A 24,608-nucleotide genomic window follows, 5' to 3' on the forward strand; every position below is an offset into this window, starting at 1 on the left:
GTAGCCTGCATTATCATTCAATGTGGTCTGCCACATCATTATATGTGGTCTTCCACATCATTTAACGTGGTCTGCCACGTCAATTATTGTTTTCCTCCACATTATTTATTGTGGTCTGCATCATCATTCAATGTGGTCGTCCTCATCATTCAATGTTGTCCACCACATCATTGTATGTGGTCTTCCACATCATTCAATGTGGTCTTCCACGTCATTCAATGTTGTCCACCACATCATTATATGTGGTCTTCCACATCATTCAATGTGGTCTTCCTCATCATTCAATGTTGTCCACCACATCATTATATGTGGTCTTCCCCGTCATTTAACGTGGTCTGCATCATCATTCAATGTGGTCTTCCTCATCATTCGATGTTGTCCACCACATCATTATATCAGGGTGGAGAACAGAGTAAAACAACTTGCACTGAGCCTAGTCTATAAAATCCGCTACACCTCCCTGATACAGAAGTACATGTCAAACTACTTCCATAACGTAAATGACCGCCATAACCACAACACCAGGGGGAGCTCAACTAACCACGTTAAACCCAGATTCCGATCTAACAAAGGTCTTAACTCATTCTCTTTCTATGCCAATATGGAATGCACTCCAAGAAAGGGTAAAAGAAAGGGCATCTCTATCCTCCTTCAAAATCGCACTAAAAGAACACCTCCAGGCAACTTCAACCCTAAACTAACACCTTCCCCGGATTGTTAATAATCAAATGTAAATAATCAAATGTAGATACTTTTTCTTATGCTTTCTGATCTCTCTCTCTCTCTCTGTGTGTCCACTACTTGCTGTACATATCCTACCAAGTCAGTCCTACACTGTTTCAATGTCCATTTCTCTGATGATGCAATTGTTGATGACTGAAGTGTTGATAGCATCCAAACCTAACCCCCCCCCCCCCCCCCTCCTCATCCCACACCCCGGATTGTAAATAATGTAAATAATTCAATGTATATACTCTGATGATTATCTTGTGTGATGACTGTATTATGATGATAGTATATATCTGTAACATGAATCAATTTAAGTGGACCCCGACTTAAACAAGTTGAAAAACTTATTCGGGTGTTACCATTTAGTGGTCAATTGTACGGAATATGTACTGTACTGTGCAATCTACTAATACAAGTCTCAATCAATCAATCAATATGTAGTCTTCCACGTCATTTACCGTGGTCTGCCACATCATTCAATGTGGTCTGCCACATCATTCAATGTGGTCTTCTACATCATTCAATGTGGCCTTCATCATCATTCAATGTGGCCTGCATCATCATTCAATGTGGTCTTCCACATCATTCAATGTGGCCTTCATCATCATTCAATGTGGCCTAGTGCATAATTCAATGTGGTCAAGTTTCAATCAATCAATCACAAGTGATCTGATTGGCTATCGCAACTGTCTATCAACTCTATGTGTCCCGGGTGTGGCTCTGCTGATCTGCATAGCACCACTGCGGCTCAAACCGGTGAGTATCCAATCACAGGACGCGTAAATGTCACGTTCAACGTGAGGCCAGCTAGAAGGCCTTACTGACAACAGCTCGCGATCTGATTGGCTATCGCAATTATCTATCAACTGTATGTGCCAGTTCACTTACATTGCACGGCCACCCACATTTATTCTGAAGGCCCCGGGCAGATTTGGTACAGCATGGCAACATACGCTAGCTGAATTCTGATTGAATAAAAACTCTAACCTAAAAACAACAGCGCTGGAAAGAGCATAATATGACATGAAGAGAATATGAATACTTTTTGATATTTAGGGAAAGTAAATTAAAAAATACTTTTATCTTTAATTATGATCATGATTTCTGGTTATGTTAGGCCAGCAGAGAAGGCCTTGCGGCACACCACTGCTGTTTTTAATATGTGATAATGCCTTTTATACTGTATTCTTTGTCTTATATTCTGTATTTCAGTGTTTTTCAAGCACTGTAAAAATATTTTTTACAAACCAGTAATTATAGTCTGCAAATGATGTGTTGTTGTTGAGTGTCGGTGCTGTCTAGAGTTCGGCAGAGTAACCGTGTAATACTCTTCCATATCAGTAGGTGGCAGCCGGTAGCTAATTGCCTTGGAAACAGCGGTAGGCAGTGTGCAGTTAAAAAGGTGTCTAATGCTTAAACCAAAAATAAACAAAAGGTGAGTGCCCCTAAGAAAAGGCATTGAAGCCTAGGGAAGGCTATGCAGAACTAAACTAAAACTGAACTGGCTACAAAGTAAACAAAAACAGAATGCTGGACGACAGCAAAGACTTACTGTGGAGCAAAGACAATGTACATCCGAACATGACATGACAATCAACAATGTCCCCACAAAGAAGGATAAAAACAACTGAAATATTCTTGATTTGTAAAATAAAGTAGACGCGGGAAATATCGCTCAAAGGAAGACATGAAACTGCTACAGGAAAATACCAAAAAAAGAGAAAAAGCCACCAAAATAGGAGCACAAGACAAGAACTAAAACACTACACACATGAAAACAGCAAAAAACTCCAAATAAGTCACGGCGTGATGTGACAGGTGGTGACAGTACACCTACTTTGAGACAAGAGCTATATTGATGCATGCTTGGTTATGGTTTGAAGTCACATCCAACAATTGCGACAACGACACTTTAATGTCAACTGAATTTGTTTTTTTAATGATTTCTGCTGGTGGTGTGCCTCCGCATTTTTTTCAACGCATAAAATGTGCCTTGGCTCAAAAAAGGTTGAAAAACACTGCCGTGTGTGATCGCATGTCTACTTGGACGTTGGAGTCTGCAATAAAGCCCGATTGATTGAGTATTAAACATTGACATCGTGTAGTTTTTTTTAGTGCGGTCATGGGACTGTCAGGCTCCGTTTTGAAAATGGAATGAAAAGTCACTGGAGGAAGTCTTTCTAATGAGCCAGCGAAGTACAGATAAATACAAACCCTGTTTCCATATGAGTTGGGAAATTGTGTTAGATGTAAATATAAACGGAATACAATGATTTGCAAATCCTTTTCAACCCATATTCAGTTGAATGCACTACAAAGACAACATATTTGATGTTCAAACTGATAAACTGTTTTTTTTTTTTGCAAATAATAATTAACTTTAGAATTTGATGCCAGCAACACGTGACAAAGTAGTTGGGAAAGGTGGCAATAAATACTGATAAAGTTGAGGAATGCTCATCAAACACTTATTTGGAACATTCCACAGGTGAACAAGGCAAATTGGGAACAGGTGGGTGCCATGATTGGGTATAAAAGTAGATTCCATGAAATGCTCAGTCATTCACAAACAAGGATGGGGCGAGGGTCACCACTTTGTCAACAAATGCGTGAGCAAATTGTTGAACAGTTTAAGAAAAACCTTTCTCAACCAGCTATTGCAAGGAATTTAGGGATTTCACCATCTACGCTCCGTAATATCATCAAAGGGTTCAGAGAATCTGGAGAAATCACTGCACGTAAGCAGCTAAGCCCGTGACCTTCCATCCCTCAGGCTGTACTGCATCAACAAGCGACATCAGTGTGTAAAGGATATCACCACATGGGCTCAGGAACACTTCAGAAACCCACTGTCAGTAACTACAGTTGGTCGCTACATCTGTAAGTGCAAGTTAAAACTCTCCCATGCAGGGCGAAAACCGTTTATCAACAACACCCAGAAACGCAGTTGGCTTCGCTGGGCCTGAGCTCATCTAAGATGGACTGATACAAAGTGGAAAAGTGTTCTGTGGTCTGAGGAGTCCACATTTCAAATTGTTTTTGGAAACTGTGGATGTCGTGTCCTCCGGACCAAAGAGGAAAAGAACCATAGGCGCAAAGTTGAAAAGTCAGCATCTGTGATGGTATGGGGGTGTATTAGTGCCCAAGACATGGGTAACTTACACATCTGTGAAGGCGCCATTAATGCTGAAAGGTACATACAGGTTTTGGAGCAACATATGTTGCCATCCAAGCAACGTTACCATGGACGCCCCTGCTTATTTCAGCAAGACAATGCCAAGCCACGTGTTACATCAACGTGGCTTCATAGTAAAGGAGTGCAGGTACTAGACTGGCCTGCCTGTAGTCCAGACCTGTCTCCCATTGAAAATGTGTGGCGCATTATGAAGCCTAAAATAGCACAAGGGAGACCCCCGGACTGTTGAACAACTTAAGCTGTACATCAAGCAAGAATGGGAAAGAATTCCACCTGAGAAGCTTCAAAAATGTGTCTCCTCAGTTCCCAAACGTTTACTGAGTGTTGTTAAAAGGAAAGGCCATGTAACACAGTGGTGAACATGCCCTTTCCCAACTACTTTGGCACGTGTTGCAGCCATGAAATTCTAAGTTAATTATTATTTGCAAAAAAAAAAAAAATCAAATATCTTGTCTTTGTAGTGCATTCAACTGAATATGGGTTGAAAAGGATTTGCAAATCATTGTATTCCGTTTATATTTACATCTAATACCATTTCCCAACTCATATGGAAACGGGGTTTGTATAATGACGTAAATACAAAGAGCGCTCAGAATGGAACTCAATGTAATGGAGTAAAAGTAGCGATTCTTCTTTTGAAAAATACTCGCTTACTATGTTGCATTGAAAAAGTACAATGTATCCCTCAAAGTCAATGTAACTCGTTTCTACTAACCACAAATGTGAGGTGTGTGTTAAAAAAAAAAAAAAAAAAAAAGGTCATGAAATGGTGTTTCCCTCTGGCCTGTCCTCCTCCCACTTGTCAAACATGTCAATGAGTGTCCAGGCCTTGGGAGGAGCCAGAGGGAAGAAGCAAACAGAGAAGATGTCACTGACTGTGAAAGGAAGTCCGCCCTCCACTGAACACCTGACAACGGATTTGGAAAGAGAAGCTGTTTGAATTTCCTTTACTTTGCTCATTTTTTTTTTTTATTCTTATTGTTTCTTAGATGTGCTTCGACTATTGGACTTGAACTCCACGCAGGAAGTCAATACCTAACAACCGCCAACTCAGCATTTATCGTTGCATCGTCATTCCGTTCCTCACAAGGATTACATTTTTTTTTACATTAATACACACGATCATGGCAGACTTCCCATCTAAGGTTACCACGGAGACCAGCCCCCCCAACTCCCAAGGCACTCAGCGGGGGGGCAACAGCCTGCGAGCGGTGGCAGCTAACGTGAGCAGCAACATGGACATGTCTTTTGTCAGGAGCATCCCATCTGTGCTCATGATGGCTCAAATAGTGAGTGGGCTTTTTCTTCTACAGCTGCAAAAATGCTTCATATCAGCATCTTTGTTTGCTTTTGGGTATTTGTGCTTCGTACAAACTTGTTGCAGCCACATACCGTATTTTTCGGACTATAAGTCGCAGTTTTTTTCATAGTTTGCGACTTATACTCAGGAGCGACTTATGTGTGAAATTATTAACACATTAGCGTAAAATATCAAATAATATTATTTAGCTCATTCACGTAAGAGACTAGACGTATAAGATTTCATGGGATTTAGCGATTAGGAGTGACAGATTGTATAGCATGTTCTATATGTTATAGTTATTTGAATGACTCTTACCATAATATGTTACGTTAACATACCAGGCACGTTCTCAGTTGGTTATTTATGCCTCATATAACGTACACTTATTCAGCCTGTTGTTCACTATTCTTTATTTTAAATTGCCTTTCAAATGTCTATTCTTGGTGTTGGGTTTTATCAAATAAATTTCCCCCAAAAATGTGACTTATATCCAGTGCGACTTATATATGTTTTTTTCCTTCTTTATTATGCATTTTTGGCCGGTGCGACTTATACTCCGGAGCGACTTATACTCCGAAAAATACGGGTACTGGAAAAATAAAAAGCTGCAGAGACCACTTAAGTATAGAATAGAATAGAATAGAATAGAATAGAATACAATTATGAATGAAATTCGAATATTAAAAGACATGGAAATTAAGATGCAATATAATGATTAGGGCTGTTAAAAATAAGAAGTCAACTCATTACGATTAATCAAAAAAATAAATATTGCATTAAAGATGTAAAATCACACAATTTATTTTGAGTGCACACACTGCAAAAACTGAATTCCAAGTAAGATGAAATATCTCAAATAAGGGTGATATTTGCTTATTTTCTGTCTGATAAGATAATTCTTCTCTCTAAGCAGATTTTATGTTAGAGTCTTTTACTTGATTTAAGTGTTTTGGTCCTAAATGATCTCAGTAAGATATTACAGCTTGTTGCTGAGATTTGATGACCTATATTGAGTAAAACATGCTTGAAACTAGAATATCAACTGTTGCAAAGCTGTGTCATCAACACTCACGAGTATAAAACTACTTTTTTAAAGTAATCATTTCTTACTTCTAGCATGAAATAAAAAATCATGACTTTGACACAATTGTGTCTCATAATTAAAACAGATGACAGCCAAATGGACTTTGCGGTTTTATTTTCAATGAAACAAGAGAAAATACGCACTCATATAGTAGTACAGTTGGCACAGTACAGTAAACTGACAGTTAATATTTAAACATTTAACATTTCAAACAATTTTGAACAGAAATAGTTCATGCACAAATATATATATATATATATATATATATATATATATATATATATATATATATATATATATATATATATATATATATATATATATATATATATATATATATATATATATATATATATTCCTTGCACACTAATGACTGAAAGAGCATGCACTTGGTGCGATGATGTCATGTTATCAATGGGAAAATGCATGTTTAGATAGATAGTACTTTATTGATTCCTTCAGGAGAGTTCCCTCAGGAAAATTAAAAGACATATTTAGACAATATGATTTGCCTGAGCGGCTAGGAGACCCCGAGAGTAACAAGCGGTTGCCTTGTTGCCTTTCCATTAAGAACAATAAATTAGTTTTTAGTGTAAGTTTGCTGGTTTCAAGAAATGTAATGCCGAGTGCGTATCATTATGTCAAGATAATGGCACTAGCATTTACTTAATTTAAGAATATTTTTCAACATATAGAGAAAAAAGCTCTCATATTTGTTTTTTCTATCAAGAAAAGAGCACTTGTTATTAGCGAGAATATACTTATTTTAAGGTATTTTGGGGTTCGCTAATTTTACTTGTTTTGGAAAGTCTTGACAAGCCAAATTTTCTTGTTCTATTGGCAGATAATTTTGCTTAGTTCAAGTAAAATACCCCTAATGTTTGTATTTTTTTTCTTGTTTTTGAACACTGACTTTTTGCAGTGCATGCTTCTTTACCTTATCGTGCATGGTTACCTGAAAGGTGTGTGCTGTTGCACGTTCAGTGATCAGGTCAATGCGTATGCCAAAATAAACCTATACACAACTTTAGATAAAACTCCCTTGAGCAAATACATGACTTCATGCAAGTAAAACATTCCTGTGTGACATTCTGACGATGGAATTGCATTTGTGTCCAAATATTAGGATCTTTTTTAAATCATTTTAAATCATGCGAGCCAGTAAAAACCTGGGATTAATCATGATTAACCATATTCAATATTGTGATTAATTTGATTTGACAGCACTTAAAATTATGCTCAACTAAAATGACTAAACTTCCTTTAACAAATGCAATTCTACAACAACAATAAATAATGTGAGATACTAAGCAGTAAAAACGTTATCAGTGCAAAAGTCTGAATTGAAAAGAAACTGGAGTTTGAGTGCACAACGGAACGTTTTGTAAACAAACCAATATATATATACAAACCCCGTTTCCATATGAGTTGGGAAATTGTGTTAGATGTAAATATAAACGGAATACAATGATTTAATCTACAGTCCGTAATATCATCAAAGGGTTCAGAGACTCTGGAGAAATCACTGCACGTAAGCAGCTAAGCCCGTGATCTTCGATCCCTCAGGCTTTACTGCATCAACAAGCGACATCAGTGTGTAAAGGATATCACCACATTGGGCTCAGGAACACTTCAGAAACCCACTGTCAATAACTACAGATGGTCGCTACATCTGTAAGTGCAAGTTAAAACTCTCCTATGCAAGGCAAAAACCGTTTATCAACAACACCCGGAAACGCCGTCGGCTTCGCTGGGACTGAGCTCATCTAAGATGGACTGATACAAAGTGGAAAAGTGTTCTGTGGTCTGACGAGTCCACATTTCAAATTGTTTTTGGAAACTGTGGATGTCGTGTCCTCCGGACCAAAGAGGAAAAGAACCATAGGCGCAAAGTGTAAAAGCCAGCATCTGTGATGGTATGGGGGTGTATTAGTGCCCAAGACATGGGTAACTTACACATCTGTGAAGGCGCCATTAATGCTGAAAGGTACATACAGGTTTTGGAGCAACATATGTTGCCATCCAAGCAACGTTACCATGGACGCCCCTGCTTATTTCAGCAAGACAATGCCAAGCCACGTGTTACATCAACGTGGCTTCATAGTAAAGGAGTGCAGGTACTAGACTGGCCTGCCAGTAGTCCAGGCCTGTCTCCCATTGAAAATGTGTAGCGCATTATTGAAGCCTAAAATAGCACAAGGGAGACCCCCGGACTGTTGAACAACTTAAGCTGTACATCAAGCAAGAATGGGAAAGAATTCCACCTGAGAAGCTTCAAAAATGTGTCTCCTCAGTTCCCAAACGTTTACTGAGTGTTGTTAAAAGGAAAGGCCATGTAACACAGTGGTGAACATGCCCTTTCCCAATTACTTTGGCATGTGTTGCAGCCATGAAATTCTAAGTTAATTATTATTTGAAAAAAAAAAAAAAAAAGGTTTATGAGTTTGAACATCAAATATGTTGTCTTTGTAGTGCATTCAATTGAATATGGCTTGAAAAGGATTTGCAAATCATTGTATTCCGTTTATATTTACATCTAACACAATTTCCCAACTCATATGGAAACGGGGTTTGTACAATTCGTGTCTGCAGTTGTTTTTATGATGTGAAGTTTATATCGGGCCCTGCGATGAGGTGGCGACTTGTCCAGGGTGTACCCCGCCTTCTGCCCGAATGCAGCTGAGATAGGCTCCAGCGACTCCCCGCGACCCCAAAAGGGACAAGCGGTAGAAAATGGATGGATGGATGGATGGATGGGAAGTTTATATCTTGTCTCATTATTTAGCTATAGATGTCCCACCGTATTTTTCTAATATCCGTAACCAATTAAGAGGCTTAAATGAGGGACAACTGTACAACTTTTTGCACATACTGTTTAAGATACACATATTATAATTTAACGAATAATACATTAATACAATAAATTAATACAACATAAATAACATATTTAACCGTTTTAAAGCAATTTGAATTAAATACTTGTTTAAATGTAATATATAAAAATATAATAAGTAATATTTTAAAAAGATACGTACTACAAATAATACATTTAACTAAATATAATACATTACAGTATGTTGTATTGGGGTTTTTTAAGGGAAATTAAGGATCTTAATGGCCGGAGAAATCTTTCCATAAACTGGAAAAAGTTGGGACATCCCTGCTCTTATCTGGTGCTGGAATGTGTGTCCACAAAGTGCGTGAAATGAGGACGCTGATAGCTGAATATGAATGACATACTTCTTTTTACATGCATGATGTTTGGTCATGTGACCCACAGTTGGACATACTGGTAATAGCCTGCAGGATCATTCCATTATTACATATATGTGTATATACAGTACTGTACTTATATGTGTTTATACTGTACTTATATGTGTATATACTGTACTTAAATGTGTACATGGGGGTGTAAGGCAGTGTTTGAAGTGTAGGCTGTTAAACATTTGTCATGCTTTATGAGCTTTATCAGTAAACCGGACACTTTGCCAGCCGTTTGTTGCCTTTAAAGCGCATTACATTGTCAACCCTGCTTTGGTGTGGAGGCTGCAGCTTGTGATAATTCACGTGCCAAGTGGAAGAATCGATAACTTTTCCCCGGAGCGCACATTCGCAACTAAATCACACCAACCTGTACAAAAAAATGTGCCTTTAGTTTCAATTGACTGTTTGCAGTGATACCAATATCGATACCGGTATTCATCGGTTCTCTTGTCAGTAAATAAAGTTGTGAAAAAAAAAAAAAATTATTACCGTTTTTTATTAGCACAAGAGGTCATACAGCACCAACATCATGGAACATCTCATAGCAGGGAAGTCGTTTATCAACACCTGCTTTAAAAAGTTACCGTTTTTTCCGGACCATAGGGCGCACCGGATTATAGGGCGCACTGCCGATGAGCGGGTTTAGTCAGGTCTATTTTCATACAAAAGGCGCACCGGATTATAGGACACATTTTTTTTCTAAATGTAAAACACTTCCATGTGGTCTACATAACATGTAATGGTGGTTCTTTGGTCAAAATGTTGCATAGATGATGTTTTACAGACCATCTTCAAGTCGCTTTCTGACAGTCACTTCCGGATGCGCCATTTTGTGGGCGGTCTTATTTACGTGGCTCACCTTCGACAGCGTCTTTTCACCGTCATCTTTGTTGTAGCGGTGTAGCGTGCAAGGACGGGAGTGGAAGAAGTGTCAAAAGATGGAGCTAACTGTTTTAATGACATTCAGACTTTACTTCAATCAATAACGGAGCAGCATCTCCTCATCCGTGGCTCACTAGTGCAACAATGCCAGAAATGTGTCCTGTGAAAAACCGCCCGACCGGAACTCTCTAATAAGTAAAGTTCCTTGGGTGAATAATGTAAACTCACTACACCGGTATGTTTTAGCGCTTTCATTGCGAGTTTACTGACAGATATAAGTAAGAACTTTACACTACTTTATATTAGAAATGGCAACAGCGGAGGATGAATGTCCCATAACAAGAAGATAGAGAAAAAGAAGAAGCTTACGGACACGGACTACAAAGGCGGACGCACGCAAATTTTCAGGACTTATGCAGATCCCAAATACAGATCAGCAGGTACCAGAAGGTAAGAAAAGTTGCTTTTGCACAATAATACGAAACAAAACGGCAGATAGTATGCCTCACCTTATACTCACACCATAATAATACTCATATGTTGAAGCACAGTACAATCCATCAAGCGGTGCGGCTTCATAGCTTACCAAAATTGTACTGAAACATTTCAATAGATTTTTGAGCGCCGTGTGTAATGTTCTATATTTTCAATGGAACATATACAATTTTGGTGTTGTTTACTTCGAGTCATATTGCAGTGTACATGTATCTCTTATGTGACCCGTATGTCGTATGTGTGACTGCCATCTACTGGTCCCACTTTTAATTTCACCATGTACCAAATAAAATCGATTCGAGGTCGGTAAGCACAACCAAAATTATTCCGTACAATAGGTATGCATAGGTTATAGGGCGCACTTTCGACTTTTGAGAAAATGAAAGGATTTTAAGTGCGCCTTATAGTTTGAAAAATGCGGTAACTATGTTTCCAGGGTAAGGTGCGATGTTATGTCATCATCGTGTAAAGAGCATACAGATCCATCACTGTGTTTTTATTCATTACAATTACACTCAGCTCGAAATCAAACTTATGTATGGCATTCATGTGCAGAGCACAGACCTTTTACATGTTATATTATATAAAATATATATCCTATAAATCACTACGATCAATTAGTATGTTTGGTGGGTGTGCATTGAGGCAAGGTGTGTTTTGATGCCAGGTAAACGCGGCGCGATGGATAGGGTGATGTCAGATTGCGACAAGAGACCTGTCAGCGGATGTTATCTTGCTTCAAAGCAACTTTATGGATTACTAGGTCACTCCAATTTTAAACTTTTCAGAGTGCATTAATATTGGCCTGTGGATTACTGGAAGCGCGTTCACTTCAAACTGACTGACTCTTATTAGTGTGCGTGATTTTGAGGGACTTTTGAAGAGGAAATATTGAAGTGTTAAAAACTTTAGTGTGGTGTTGCTTCTTTATTTGTGATTACTCCAAGCTGATTACCAGATCCTACCGCTGTCTTTTTTGTGTGCAAAGCAGCTGGACTTGACGTGATTACGAAGGTTGGCTAGATTATTTTTTTAAAATACGGACAACCTTATTATTTGTCAACAATATTAACGGTCCTCCGGGACCGACCCAATTAGGAACCGGTAACAAAAAATACAGATAATGCATTTCAATACAGACATTAGTGGTAGTTTGCTGACCTAGTCTAGATGTGGTATATTCATAAATACTGTATGATGACTCCTCTAAAGGGTCACCACAATTTCATATTGCCTCATGAAAAGAGCAGAGCCATAAATCCAACCCCAGGACTTTGTATTTTCTTCGATGTAGTTTTTATTTTACAGGGGGGATCAAAGTCTATTTACCAACTTTAAAATCAGGAGGTCAGCTGTTTGTAAGTGAATTTATTCAGTAAACAAAATAGAAAAAGCAGTCAAACTGTGGCCATGATAAATGTTTATTAGCTGTAAAAGACAATGTTTTAAGAACATCTCAACATTCACGTTTCAGACTATCATATGAATAAGTTATTACTTAATAATAACTTTAATGAATGACAAGGGTGAATTGTGAAATGGATTTGTTTTTAAATTCTTCAACAAGTGTGAAAAGTTAATTACTGTTCAAAGTAGGGCTGTCAAATAATATACATTTTCAATCAGATTGTTCACAACTGATTAGCACTCATTTTTTATCTATAGTATTCAGATTTCATTTTGCATGAGCAATTAGATTTGAAAAAGAACAGAATATATTTGGGGCCTATGATGAAGTGTATCTTTTCTGAGGAATAAATGTTACAATGTTGGATACTCATGTTAAACAATGTCAAAGCGTCAAATCTCAAGGTTTATGCATTTGGGAGTGAGCTTGCGCGCAGTTTTGGATGCCTCTGTTTGCGGGGTTTTGCAGTCTGCCTGCGTCGTGACATCACAGCGAGGTGGACGTACTTATTTGGACATTTCAAGTAAAGCTCTCAGCCAGAGGGGGAGGAGCTCCTCCCTTCAGGCTATCAGGAAGCACAAAAAAAAGTAGGATAAAGTATTGTTTTCATCTAATCCTGGCATGCGCATAATAACACCACCAATATGCGACATGCTGTGACATAAATCTTGCTGAAAGTAGCCTTTTTTTACGCAGAGTCCGAATCGTTCAAAGAGTGTGCATGTGTACCTAATGTTGTGACCGGGTGAATCTATGTAATGTTTACGAAGTTTATTTTGGACTTTGTCTGGAAAACAATAAACAGCGGTGACGTTCGTCTTTCAAGTACATTTTTAAAAGATAAACTATGATACGTGATTGAATTTGTGGGACTCAGAAGACGGGTTATAAAAGTGAATGTGGAGCGAAATTTACACCCAAGCATATCCGATACATATTATCTAGATCAGTGTTTTTCAACCTTTTTTGAGCCAAGGCACATTTTTTTGCGTTGAAAAAATCCGGAGGCACACCACCAGCAGAAATCATAAAAAAATGAAACTCAGTTGACAGTAAAAAGTCGTTGTTGGATATGACTTTAAACCATAACGGTTGGTCATCAATATAGCTCTTGTCTCAAAGTAGGTGTACTGTCACCACCTGTCACATCACGCCTGAGTTTTTTTATGTTTTCCTGTGTGTAGTGTTTCAGTTCTTGTCTTGCGCTCCTATTTTGGTGGCTTTTTCTCTTTTTTTGGTATTTTCCTGTAGCAGTTTCATGTCTTCCTTGGAGCGATATTTCCCGCATCTACTTTGTTTTAGCAATCAAGAATATTTGATTGTTTTTATCCTTCTTTGTGGGGACATTGTTGATGGTCATGTCATGTTCGGATGTACATTGTGGACGCCGTCTTTGCTCCACAGTAAGTCTTTGCTGTCGTCCAGCATTCTGTTTTTGTTTAAAACTGAACTGGCTACAAAGTACTTTCGTTCTGCTTAGCCTTCCCTAAACTTCAAAGCCTTTTCTTAGGGGCACTCACCTTTTGTTTATTTTTGGTTTAAGCATTAGACACCTTTTTACCGGCACGCTGCCTCCCGCTGTTTCCGACATCTACATACCAATTAGCTACCGGCTGCCACCTACTGATATGGAAGAGTATTACACGGTTACTCTGCCAAGCTCTAGACAGCACCGACACTCAACAACAACACATCATTTTCAGACTATAATTACTGGTTTGCAAAAAATATTTTTAACCCAAATCGGTGAAATTAGATAATCTCCCACGGCACACCAGACTGTAGTTCGCAGCACAGTGGTTGAAAAACACTGATCTAGAGAAGGGGTGTCGAAATCAATTTCATTGAGTGCCACATTGCAGTTATGGCCGCTTGTAAGAATAAATCAGGGTTCGTACACCTTTTCCATGGCCACATTCAAGCACTTTTTAAGGACTTTCAAGATCAAATTTCCAGTTTTTCCAGTACCCTCCAAAAGGCGAAAAGCAGTGTGAATCAATCCGTAGCCTTGTTGTTTGAGGTCACCAAATGCTGTCTGTAGGAAAAATACGGAAAATCTGCTAAAAACCTAAGCCTAACATTGAACCAGCAGTTATCATTAACTGAATGCGACATAGAAAAAGAAGCAGTTTTTCTGTAGACTATTAAATGTCATTGGTGTTTGCAAACGTGTCTCTATGTGTGTTGTTTTTCAAAATGTCTTGTTCTTTTTCTTACTTACAGCACCCAATGACATCGAACAGCACGGATTGATTCAAACCGTATTTGTGCTTGTAAACTGCACAATGTGATATAAATACACGCAATCTCAAAATGTCAACTTCACTCATTTATTAACAAAACTGTTCCACATTAATATAAGGATAATAAATTAAAGGAAAATATTTTGTTTGTTTCACAACACCTCAGTCACCTTTCATTAAGCATATCTAGCCTTATAACTGTGGCTATGACAACAACTTAACAAATAGACAAAAGTTAACTTATTTTGCTTTTACTGCGGTAGCCAGACAAGTTAAGTAGACAACGAAAATAATAGAGCAAGATACGCATAAAACCATGTGTAAAAACTACAAAATCATGCATATTAACTCAGCTCTAAGTTGTGAAAAAGGTTACAAATTATACATTACATGACCTTCACAGTACAAACAAGTCCAATGATGTACCGTAACCATTTTAATGCAATTAACCAAAACGACAAAATGTTTGCTTTAACTGAGGTAGTCAAACAAGTTAGACTTAGACTTAGACTTCCTTTTTATTGTCATTCAAATTTGAACTTTACAGTACAGATAAGAACGAAATTCTGTTACATTAGCTCATGGTAGTGCAGGATAAAAAAGCAATAAGGTGCATGTATAAATAAATAAATAGTGAAGTGGACAACCAAAATAATGGAGCAAAAAATACATCGAACCATGTTGGATTTCCTTTTTGCATACTTTGCATACTTTGCAGCAGGCTACACGTGGGTTTGGTGCACGTTTTATCCAAAGTTTGTATTTGTCATTTTCCATCCAATGTTCATTAAAACGACAACCTCCCAGCACCACTGTCCTCTTGTAACAACCTAATGTAAGGGCTCGTGCAAAGCCAACAGATTAAGCGTGTGGCTTTCATTTTTAAGGAAACGTATTTTGTTTATTTTCATTTTATAATTAGCCTATTGAGTCAGACTGCCGAAAAATATGATGAACATTTCCAAGCATTTCCAAGCACTTCACCCAAAATTCAAGCATTTTTCAAACCTTGAAAACACAACATTAAAATCCAAGCATTTACAAGGTTTTTAAGTACCCGTACGAATGACAACAAAACACAGAAATTAGAACAAGATTAACTTTACACACAGAGGGCTGACAATTTGCTGAGGCACATTTTGGTATTTCATTGAACATATGTGACGAAGAGATGCCTTTTATTTTTTAATAAATTGTACAAGGTGGAGCACTGGAAAACTAACGACTTGCATTTTAAAATCCACGTCATATCTTTTAAACTTAAACCCATGTCATTATTACTGTCAGAATAATTGTATCTAAGTTATCACAAAACTTTGTGTTGCCATGAGTTCTTCTTTGATGTATTGTAATACACAGAAAGCTATTGTCTTGACCCGAGAACTACAAAGTGGAGAGGAAGCAGGACCAGACTACCCTCCAGGCGACCTTTTCTTTGAACTCTTTCACAACCTTTTCTTTGAACCGACCTTTTCTTTGAACTGTTTTGTAATCAAAGGCGATGGCTGTTTACGACCCCCTTCCCTTAGAAACAGCTGTTGCCATGTAATCAGGGAAAGTCCAAATAAAAGAGGATGCGTACAATCTTTCGTCAGCGCGTGGTGAGATTGTACAAGAGTACAGTCCAGACGTCTCTCAATTGAGCCAAACTTAATTCTGTCTCTGTTTAATTCCTCGCTTCTTGTCTTGTTTAATAGATGTCATCAGTGTTTGAACCTGACATCTTCATTGATCATTTGACGTTTAATATTCATCAAATACATAATAAATCATAAAAGGAGCAAAAATCCAAGTGCTGCCTTGTTTTTTTATGTATCTTTTTGCCAGGTTGCTGGTTGTGTTTTTATAGATCACACACTGTGTGTGGAAAATAGTGTACACAAATTCTCGGCTGTTTTATGCCTACGCAAGCTTTGGCCATTTACTGTACAGAGTTGGAAGGACAAGCTACGTTCACACACAGTCCCATTGTGATGTGTTTAATGAGCCATTCAATCTATTAGTTGCAGTCCAAATTTACAAAATGTTGGGGAAAGACTGACATAGATGTATTGATTGATTGTTATTTAATTGTTTGCCCTGTGTTTATGATGTGTGTGTCCATCTCTTACCCATCTAGGGTTTGGGCTTGCTCCACTGGGCGCTGATAGCCGCCTCTCCATACATGTGGGCGCCTGCCAATGGCTGGGTGCTGTTTGTGGCCATCACCTTCTGGCTTCTCACCACCGTCCTGTTCTTCATGATCCTCTTCCGTGTCCAGACGAGACTTTCCGCAGTGCCGTGGCCCCTCACGGTACGGTAGATAAGAGAAAATGGACTTAGAGCACAGTACTGTTGAAGTGGCAGACGGATACAATGTTCTACTTACCTCCACCAGTGGAATTAAATCCCAATGGAAGGAACTTGCCATTCTTGTAAACATAGTTTCTTCTGTAAATCAGAAAATGTCAAAAATACATCTCCTACAGTCGATACGGGTTTATATAACATGTTATCCGGTCTATTCTATACTAATGTACCTCACAAGTGCAGGCTCAATCATGGCCTGCAAAGTAACCTAAAAGAAACTCAAATGTAAAATAGTTCACTCTTCAGCACAGGTTATAAACTTAAGGCCCGCAAAAGCCTGGAAAAAATGGGTTTCAATAATAATACTTTTTTATTTATTTTTATTTTTTTACTAAATGCATTTGTTCTTTCAATTTTGACAGAAAAAAAAGTGCATATTTAAACTTTAATATTATCTGATCATGCCAATTATGTTATTATACACCGTATTGCAAAACTGTTTTTGTGAGATAAAAACAAATAGTTAAATATCTGCTTGTCACCTTTATTTATGATTTTAAAGCAAGTTATACATAAAACATGACTGTGGTTTTTACAGCATTTTTCTCTGAATGAAAAAAAAACTGTCCTTTGTTTACTGTAGTAAACAGTGGTGCCGTTTTGGCATTTACAGTAATACAAAAAAATCTACAGTTGTTGATTTGCGGGGGAAAAAAAAAACAAAAAAAAACCTGGCAGCTCAGGTGCCAAACTTTTACTGTAAAATTGCAGGTTTTTTTATTTACAGTAAACAAAAACCAATTCTGGTGAAATTTTGGCTACTGAGCTGCCTTTTTCCCCCCCATAAAAACAGCAGTACTGTTTTCCCATTTACAGTAATACACAAAATGTTAAGGTGAAATTATTGCAATTTACCATATTTATTTTAGATTTTAGTTTTTACAAAAATCTACTAAAAAAAATGTATCAAAAAATTTGTGTAATAATAATAGTATTCACTGTTAGAAGCGGCCCTCTGGGGCCAAACATACACTACCGTTCAAAAGTTTGGGGTCACATTGAAATGTCCTTATTTTTGAAGGAAAAGCACTGTACTTTTCAATGAAGATAACTTTAAACTAGTCTTAACTTGAAAGAAATACACTCTATACATTGCTAATGTGGTAAATGACTATTCTAGCTGCAAATGTCTGCTTTTTGGTGCAATATCTACATAGGTGTATAGAGGCCCATTTCCAGCAACTATCACTCCAGTGTTCTAATGGTACAATGTGTTTGCTCATTGGCTCAGAAGGCTAATTGATGATTAGAAAACCCTTGTGCAATCATGTTCACACATCTGAAAACAGTTTAGCTCGTTACAGAAGCTACAAAACTGACCTTCCTTTGAGCAGATTGAGTTTCTGGAGCATCACATTTGTGGGGTCAATTAAACGCTCAAAATGGCCAGAAAAAGAGAACTTTCATCTGAAACTCGACAGTCTATTCTTGTTCTTAGAAATGAAGGCTATTCCACAAAATTGTTTGGGTGACCCCAAACTTTTGAACGGTAGTGTAACTGCGATGTGGTCCTCGGTGAAAACCACTTTGACACCTCTGCCCAATATGAATGAAGTAATCAGAAAAACCCCGAAGTAAAGTTTTTTCCATGCAAAATGTTGGAGACATTACAAGCTGCATGCAAAAACATTATTAAGGCTTTTACATGTGATTGAAAAAGCAAGTTTCTACCAAATTAATAATTCGTTTTTTAGTTCATTTAAATGTGGAGTGGTGACCTTAGGTTTAGGAGTCTAATAATAATAATAATAATAATGCATTCACACAATAAAAAAGTAATATTAAAGGCCAAAATGGGGACACAAATTACATTTTGTTTAGGGCCACGCATATCCTGCCCATGGACACGACTTAAGTGTGACTTTCAACTAAACATTTTTCAAACAATAAAATATCCTTGAAGTTGGGATATGGAGTAACACAAAAAAGGATTTAAATGATTATATTTCACGGCTAATTTAAGGAAGCGGGCGCAGGTAACAAATGTTATTTTCCCGCTGGTCAAAGGTAGTTTGTACTTATGTAAATACGCAAGCAGATCCATGTGCAGGACACTTGGTTCCGTAAAAAGGATGAGGGTATATTACAATTAATTGTATGGTGCTTTTCTACATTTGATTTCAAATGTCTGACAATGTACGTCTCCTCCACCAGGTGATGGTGTACCATGGAGTTGCAACGCTCCTCTACCTGACTGCCTTCCTGGCCAACGCTGCGTCAGTTCAGCCCTTCTATTACAGCTACTTTTTTGGACATATGGCCGCCGCTGCTGTGAGTGTGACACCTGACACCTGCACATACAACAGCTGACAAATGGACACAAGTATTGGGACACACATCGTAATCAATTAATTAGTCAACCGGGTGGGTGGGCTCCACCAGGGGTTCTTAACCTTTTTTGACCACATGGCCCATGCAGCTATTACCACTTAGTCATTTTACTCCCAACTTTAAACATATTCAATAATCTACTGCAGTTAAACCTTATCAAATGATGTGAAACCATCTTTGAGTTACAAAGATCATAACTCAGCACATACAACATGCCGAACAAGGCTCAGGTCAGGCTGCTTACAAAAATAAATAATAAAATATATTTGTTTAAAAAAAGTGGTCTTTTTTGTGCCAGCAACTTGAGGGTTCCAGGTTCGATCCCCGCTTCCGCCATCCTAGTCACTGCCGTTGTATCCTTGGGCAAGACTCTTTAACCACACTGGTTTAAATGTAACTTAGATATCGGGTGTCACTATGTAAAAGCGCTTTGAGTCACTAGAGAAAAAGCGCTATATAAATATAATTCACTTCACACTTCTTTTTGCGAGAGTTGGTCCCACTTTGGTCATCATTTTTGCGCTGAAGAAACTTTACGACTTTTTCTGATCGTTCGAACTTGACACACGTGGTGGAAACATGTATTACAACTAGAGATGTCTGATAATATCGGACTGCCGATATTATCGGCCGATAAATGCTTTAAAATGTAATATCGGAAATTATCGGTATCGGTTTCAAAAAGTAAAATGTATGACTTTTTAAAGCGCCGCTGTACGGAGTGGTACACGGACGTAGGGAGAAGTACAGAGCGCCAATAAACCTTAAAGGCACTGCCTTTGCGTGCCGGCACAATTACATAATATCTACAGCTTTTCAGACACACAAGTGAATGCAAGGCATACTTGGTCAACAGCCATACAGGTCACACCGAGGGTGACCGTATAAACAACTTTAACACTGTTACAAATATGCGCCACACTGTGAACCCACACCAAACAAGAATGACAAACACATTTCGGGAGAACATCCGCACCGTAACACAAAATAAACACAACAGAACAAATACCCAGAACCCCTTGCAGCACTAACTCTTCCGGGACGCTACAATATACACCTCCTACCTCGCCCACCTCAACCTCCTCATGCTCTCTCAGGGAGAGCATGTCCCAAATTCCAAGCTGCTGTTTTGAGGCATGTTAAAACAAATAATGCACTTTGTGACTTCAATAATAAATATGGCAGTGCCATGTTGGCACTTTTTTCCATAACTCGAGTTGATTTATTTTGGAAAAACCTTGTTACATTGTTTAATGCATCCAGCGGGGCATCACAACAAAATGAGGCATAATAATGTGTTAATTCCACGACTGTATATATCGGTATCGGTTGATATCGGAATCGGTAATTAAGAGTTGGACCTTATTGGAATATCGGCAAAAAAAGCCATTATCGGACATCTCTAATTACAACTTTTAAGCGAATGTAGCACTTGGCTTCACAGTAACCACGGTGGGAGACAAGGATAGACTGGTGTGTTGTTTCTTTTAAATATAAATAAACTTACAATGTTATGCAGAGGTATAGTTACAACAATTTTATAGACACATTATACTATTTAGAGTCACGGTGGAGCGAGGGAGGGCAAAATATTTTCTTCTTCCTGGGGGAGCGCAACAGAAAATATTTGAGAAGCACTGGGGGGGCGGAAACACAGTTTGACGGAAAAAATAATAACGATTTTACTTAACAGAACGGCAACAATGCGAAAATATCACCCATTTGACAAATAATTTAGTTTCCCCTTTGCGACGGGCGCATGCACGTCTGTGCGAGTGTAATAGAAGCCAGTCAACTTTGAGTAAAGTGCTGGCATTCCTGGAGCCTCCAAGGAACATGCCTATGTAGCACTTGGCTTCACTGTAACCACGGTGGGAGACGAGGAAAGACCGGTGTGTTGTTTCCTTTAATGTTACTACACTTACAATGTTATGCACAGGTAGAGTTATAATAATTAACGTAACAGAAAATATTGGAGAAGCACCGCGCTAGACGAAGCTGAGCTGTTTGTGATCGACGGCTATGAACACCAATCATTGCATTCCGCCCCTGATTGGGTGGGGTACCTTGGCTTACTAATCATGGCACCCACCTGTTCCCAATTAGCCTGTTCACCTGTGGGATGTTCCAAATAAGTGTTTGATGCGCATTCCTCAACTTTCTCAATCTTTTTTGCCACTTGTGCCAGCTTTTTTGAAACATGTTGCAGGCGTCAAATTCCAAATGAGCTAATATTTGCAAAAAAAATAACAAGGTGTACCAGTTTCAACATTAAATATCTTGTCTTTGCAGTCTACTTAATGGAATATAAGTTGAAAAGGATTTGCAAATCATTGTATTCTGTTTTTGTTTGCCATTTACACAACGCGCCAACTTCACTGGTTTTGGGTTTTGTGTTATAGTTTTTAAGTTATTAATGTTTTTTGGAGCTGGTTAAATTGTTTGCAGCACAAACAAGCACAAAGGAAGGACATACACTACCGTTCAAAAGTTTGGGGTCACATAGAAATGTCCTTATTTTTGAAGGAAAAGCACTGTACTTTTCAATGAAGATAACTTTAAACTAGTCTTAACTTTAAAGAAATACACTCTATACATTGCTAATGTGGTAAATGACTATTCTAGCTGCAAATGTCCGGTTTTTGGTGCAATATCTACATAGGTGTATAGAGGCCCATTTCCAGAAACTATCACTCCAGTGTTCTAATGGTACAAAGTGTTTGCTCATTGGCTCAGAAGGCTAATTAATGATTAGAAAACCCTTGTGCAATCATGTTCACACATCTGAAAACAGTTTAGCTCCTTACAGAAGCTACAAAACTGACCTTCCTTTGAGCAGATTGAGTTTCTGGAGCATCACATTTGTGGGGTCAATTAAACGCTCAAAATGGCCAGAAAAAGAGAACTTTCATCTGAAACTCGACAGTCTATTCTTTTTCCTTAGAAATGAAGGCTATTCCACAAAATTGTTTGGGTGACCCCAAACTTTTGAACGGTAGTGTACGAATGGAACAAGTTTAAGGAGATTTTGACATAGAGTAGTTTGACGACGAGTAGTTATAATTACTAAAACATTAATTACAGAATAATACTATAAAACCTTAATAAATTAAAAACTGTCCCAACGGCAAAAAAGTAAATGTTTGCTGCACAAACGATTGGGAGACGTTTTAGGAGATTTAGAGAAGGACAACTTTGATACAACCGTCTGAATTTGGGCACTCCTGCATTACAGTAGAGGCCAACATCCTGCAAATCCTCATTGTATATTTATGGTGATGGTTATGGTTTAGTTTATTTCGAACATGCATACAATTACTACTTCCAGTTTCTCTTTTCAACATGTTCAAAAAGGACCATAAATGTAGATCAGTGATATTTACAAAGGCTTCTTATTACCCTAATATACAGTACAGGCCAAAAGTATGGACACACCTTCCCTTTTTTAAGGTGTTTTCTTTATTTTCATGACTAATTACATTGTAGATTGTCACAGAAGGCATCAAAACTAAGTGAAAACCATTTCAGGTGACTACCTCTCGTAGCTCATCGAGAGAATGCCAAGAGTGTGCAAAACAGTAATCAGAGCAAAGGGTGGCTATTTTGAAGAAACTAGAATATTAAACATGTTTTCGGTTATTTATCTTAAGTACATAACTCCACATGTGTTCATTCATAGTTGTGATGCCTTCAGTGACAATCTACAATGTAAATAGTCATGAAAATAAAGAAAACGCATTGAATAAGGAGAAGGTGTCCAAATGTTTGTCCTGTACTGTAGTTCATTTCTATTTCCATAATTTTCTAGGGAGAAAAATGTCATCACTCACCAGCGTAGTGAAATAGTGACCAAACATGAGGGACAAAGAGAGACAGGTTTAGATTAAAAGGTATGTGGGATGGATTGCTGCTCAAATATAGTCAAGGTGAGGAAAAACAAGCAGCGAGCGGTTTTACAGTTTGAGGCTAAAGTCCGAGAAGTCACACACAAACACAGCCTTGGTGGCTTGTATTATCACATTCTTATCAGCCACAGGTTTCCAGTTAAAGGCCCATTATTGTCAAGTTAAACTTCACCATCCTCCGTATTGTTTAGTCGGCGTCTAACAACTCAAGTTATCTCACCGTTCACTCCTGTGTCATCTTCTTCTGCCCGTCCAGTTTTTCGCTGCCGTCGTGACGGCGGCATACGGTGGCAGTGCTTTCTTCTCCTATTTGGACTGGAAGGGAGACGGAGGAAACGCCGCCACCAGCACAGTGCCCACCTAGGACCGCAACAAAGCCTCGCAAAAAAAAGACAGTTTTATTACTGGAAAAGTCTCCTGTTCATACGACGTAATCAAAGAGTCATGTGATGATCAATAATGCTCAACCTGGATCAGATGACACTCCCTTGAATACACATCATTCATTACAACTGTAACACATTGGAATGTACTGTTTGCTTTCTGTCCATCAATGAATGTAGAATATGTGATGTACAGAAACCACTTAGATGGCGTTGTCATAAATGCAATATCGACAATGCATCGGATTATTACTTGTCATAAATGGAAAGTGACATTTCGTATGTAAACTATATTGTCCAATACAGTCTATGACCTTGTCCAACAAAGCTGGTATGTTATGCTTAGTGCAGTGTTTTTCAACCTTTTTTGAGCCAAGCCACATTTTTTTCATTGAAAAAATGCGTAGGCACACCACCAGCAGAAATCATTAAAAAACAAAACTCGGTTGACAATAAAAAGTCGTCGCAATTGTTGGGTATGACTTTAAACCATAACCAAGCATTCATCACTATAGCTCTTGTCTCAAAGTAGGTGTACTGTCACCACCTGTCACATCACGCCCTGACTTATTTGGAGTTGTTTGCTGTTTTCCTGTGTGTACTGTTTTAGTTCTTGTCTTGCGCTCTTTTTTTGGTATTTTCCTGGAGCAGCTTCATGTCTTCCTTTGAGCGATATTCCCCGCACCTACTTTGTTTTAGCAATCAAGAATATTTCAGTTGTTTTTATCCTTCTTTGTGGGGACATTGTTGATTGTCATGTCATGTTCGGATGTACTTTGTGGACGCCGTCTTTGCTCCACAGTAAGTCTTTGCTGTCGTCCAGCATTCTGTTTTTGTTTACTTTGTAGCCAGTTCAGTTTGTTTAGTTCTGCATAGCCTTCCCTAAGCTTCAATGCCTTTTCTTAGGGACACTCACCTTTTGTTTATTTTTGGTTTAAGCATCAGACACCTTTTTACCTGCACGCTGCCTCCCGCTGTTTTCGACATCTACAAAGCAATTAGCTACCGGCTGCCACCTACTGATATGGAAGAGTAT

General features: G+C 38.2%; 1 protein-coding gene across 1 annotated transcript; it reads left to right on the forward strand.

Moving 5' to 3' along the window:
* Positions 1-4,761: 4,761 nt before the first annotated feature.
* pllp (plasmolipin) lies at positions 4,762-24,082 on the forward strand. Its single transcript, XM_062035327.1, has 4 exons — positions 4,762-5,214; positions 16,724-16,897; positions 19,108-19,224; positions 23,446-24,082. The coding sequence occupies exons 1-4, from the start codon at positions 5,050-5,052 to the stop codon at positions 23,551-23,553; spliced, it is 564 nt and encodes a 187-aa protein (XP_061891311.1). The 5' UTR covers positions 4,762-5,049; the 3' UTR covers positions 23,554-24,082.
* The last annotated feature ends 526 nt before the right edge of the window (positions 24,083-24,608 follow it).

This window comes from Entelurus aequoreus, linkage group LG24, assembly GCF_033978785.1.
Source record: "Entelurus aequoreus isolate RoL-2023_Sb linkage group LG24, RoL_Eaeq_v1.1, whole genome shotgun sequence".
NCBI classification, from domain to species: domain Eukaryota; kingdom Metazoa; phylum Chordata; class Actinopteri; order Syngnathiformes; family Syngnathidae; genus Entelurus; species Entelurus aequoreus.

Coding starts and splice junctions, on each gene's coding strand:
- pllp (XM_062035327.1), top strand. CDS start 5,050: ATGGCAGACTTCCCATCTAAGGTTACCACGGAGACCAGCCCCCCCAAC. Junction 5,215..16,723: donor TGCTCATGATGGCTCAAATA/GTGAGTGGGCTT, acceptor TTACCCATCTAG/GGTTTGGGCTTGCTCCACTG. Junction 19,225..23,445: donor GACATATGGCCGCCGCTGCT/GTGAGTGTGACA, acceptor CTGCCCGTCCAG/TTTTTCGCTGCCGTCGTGAC.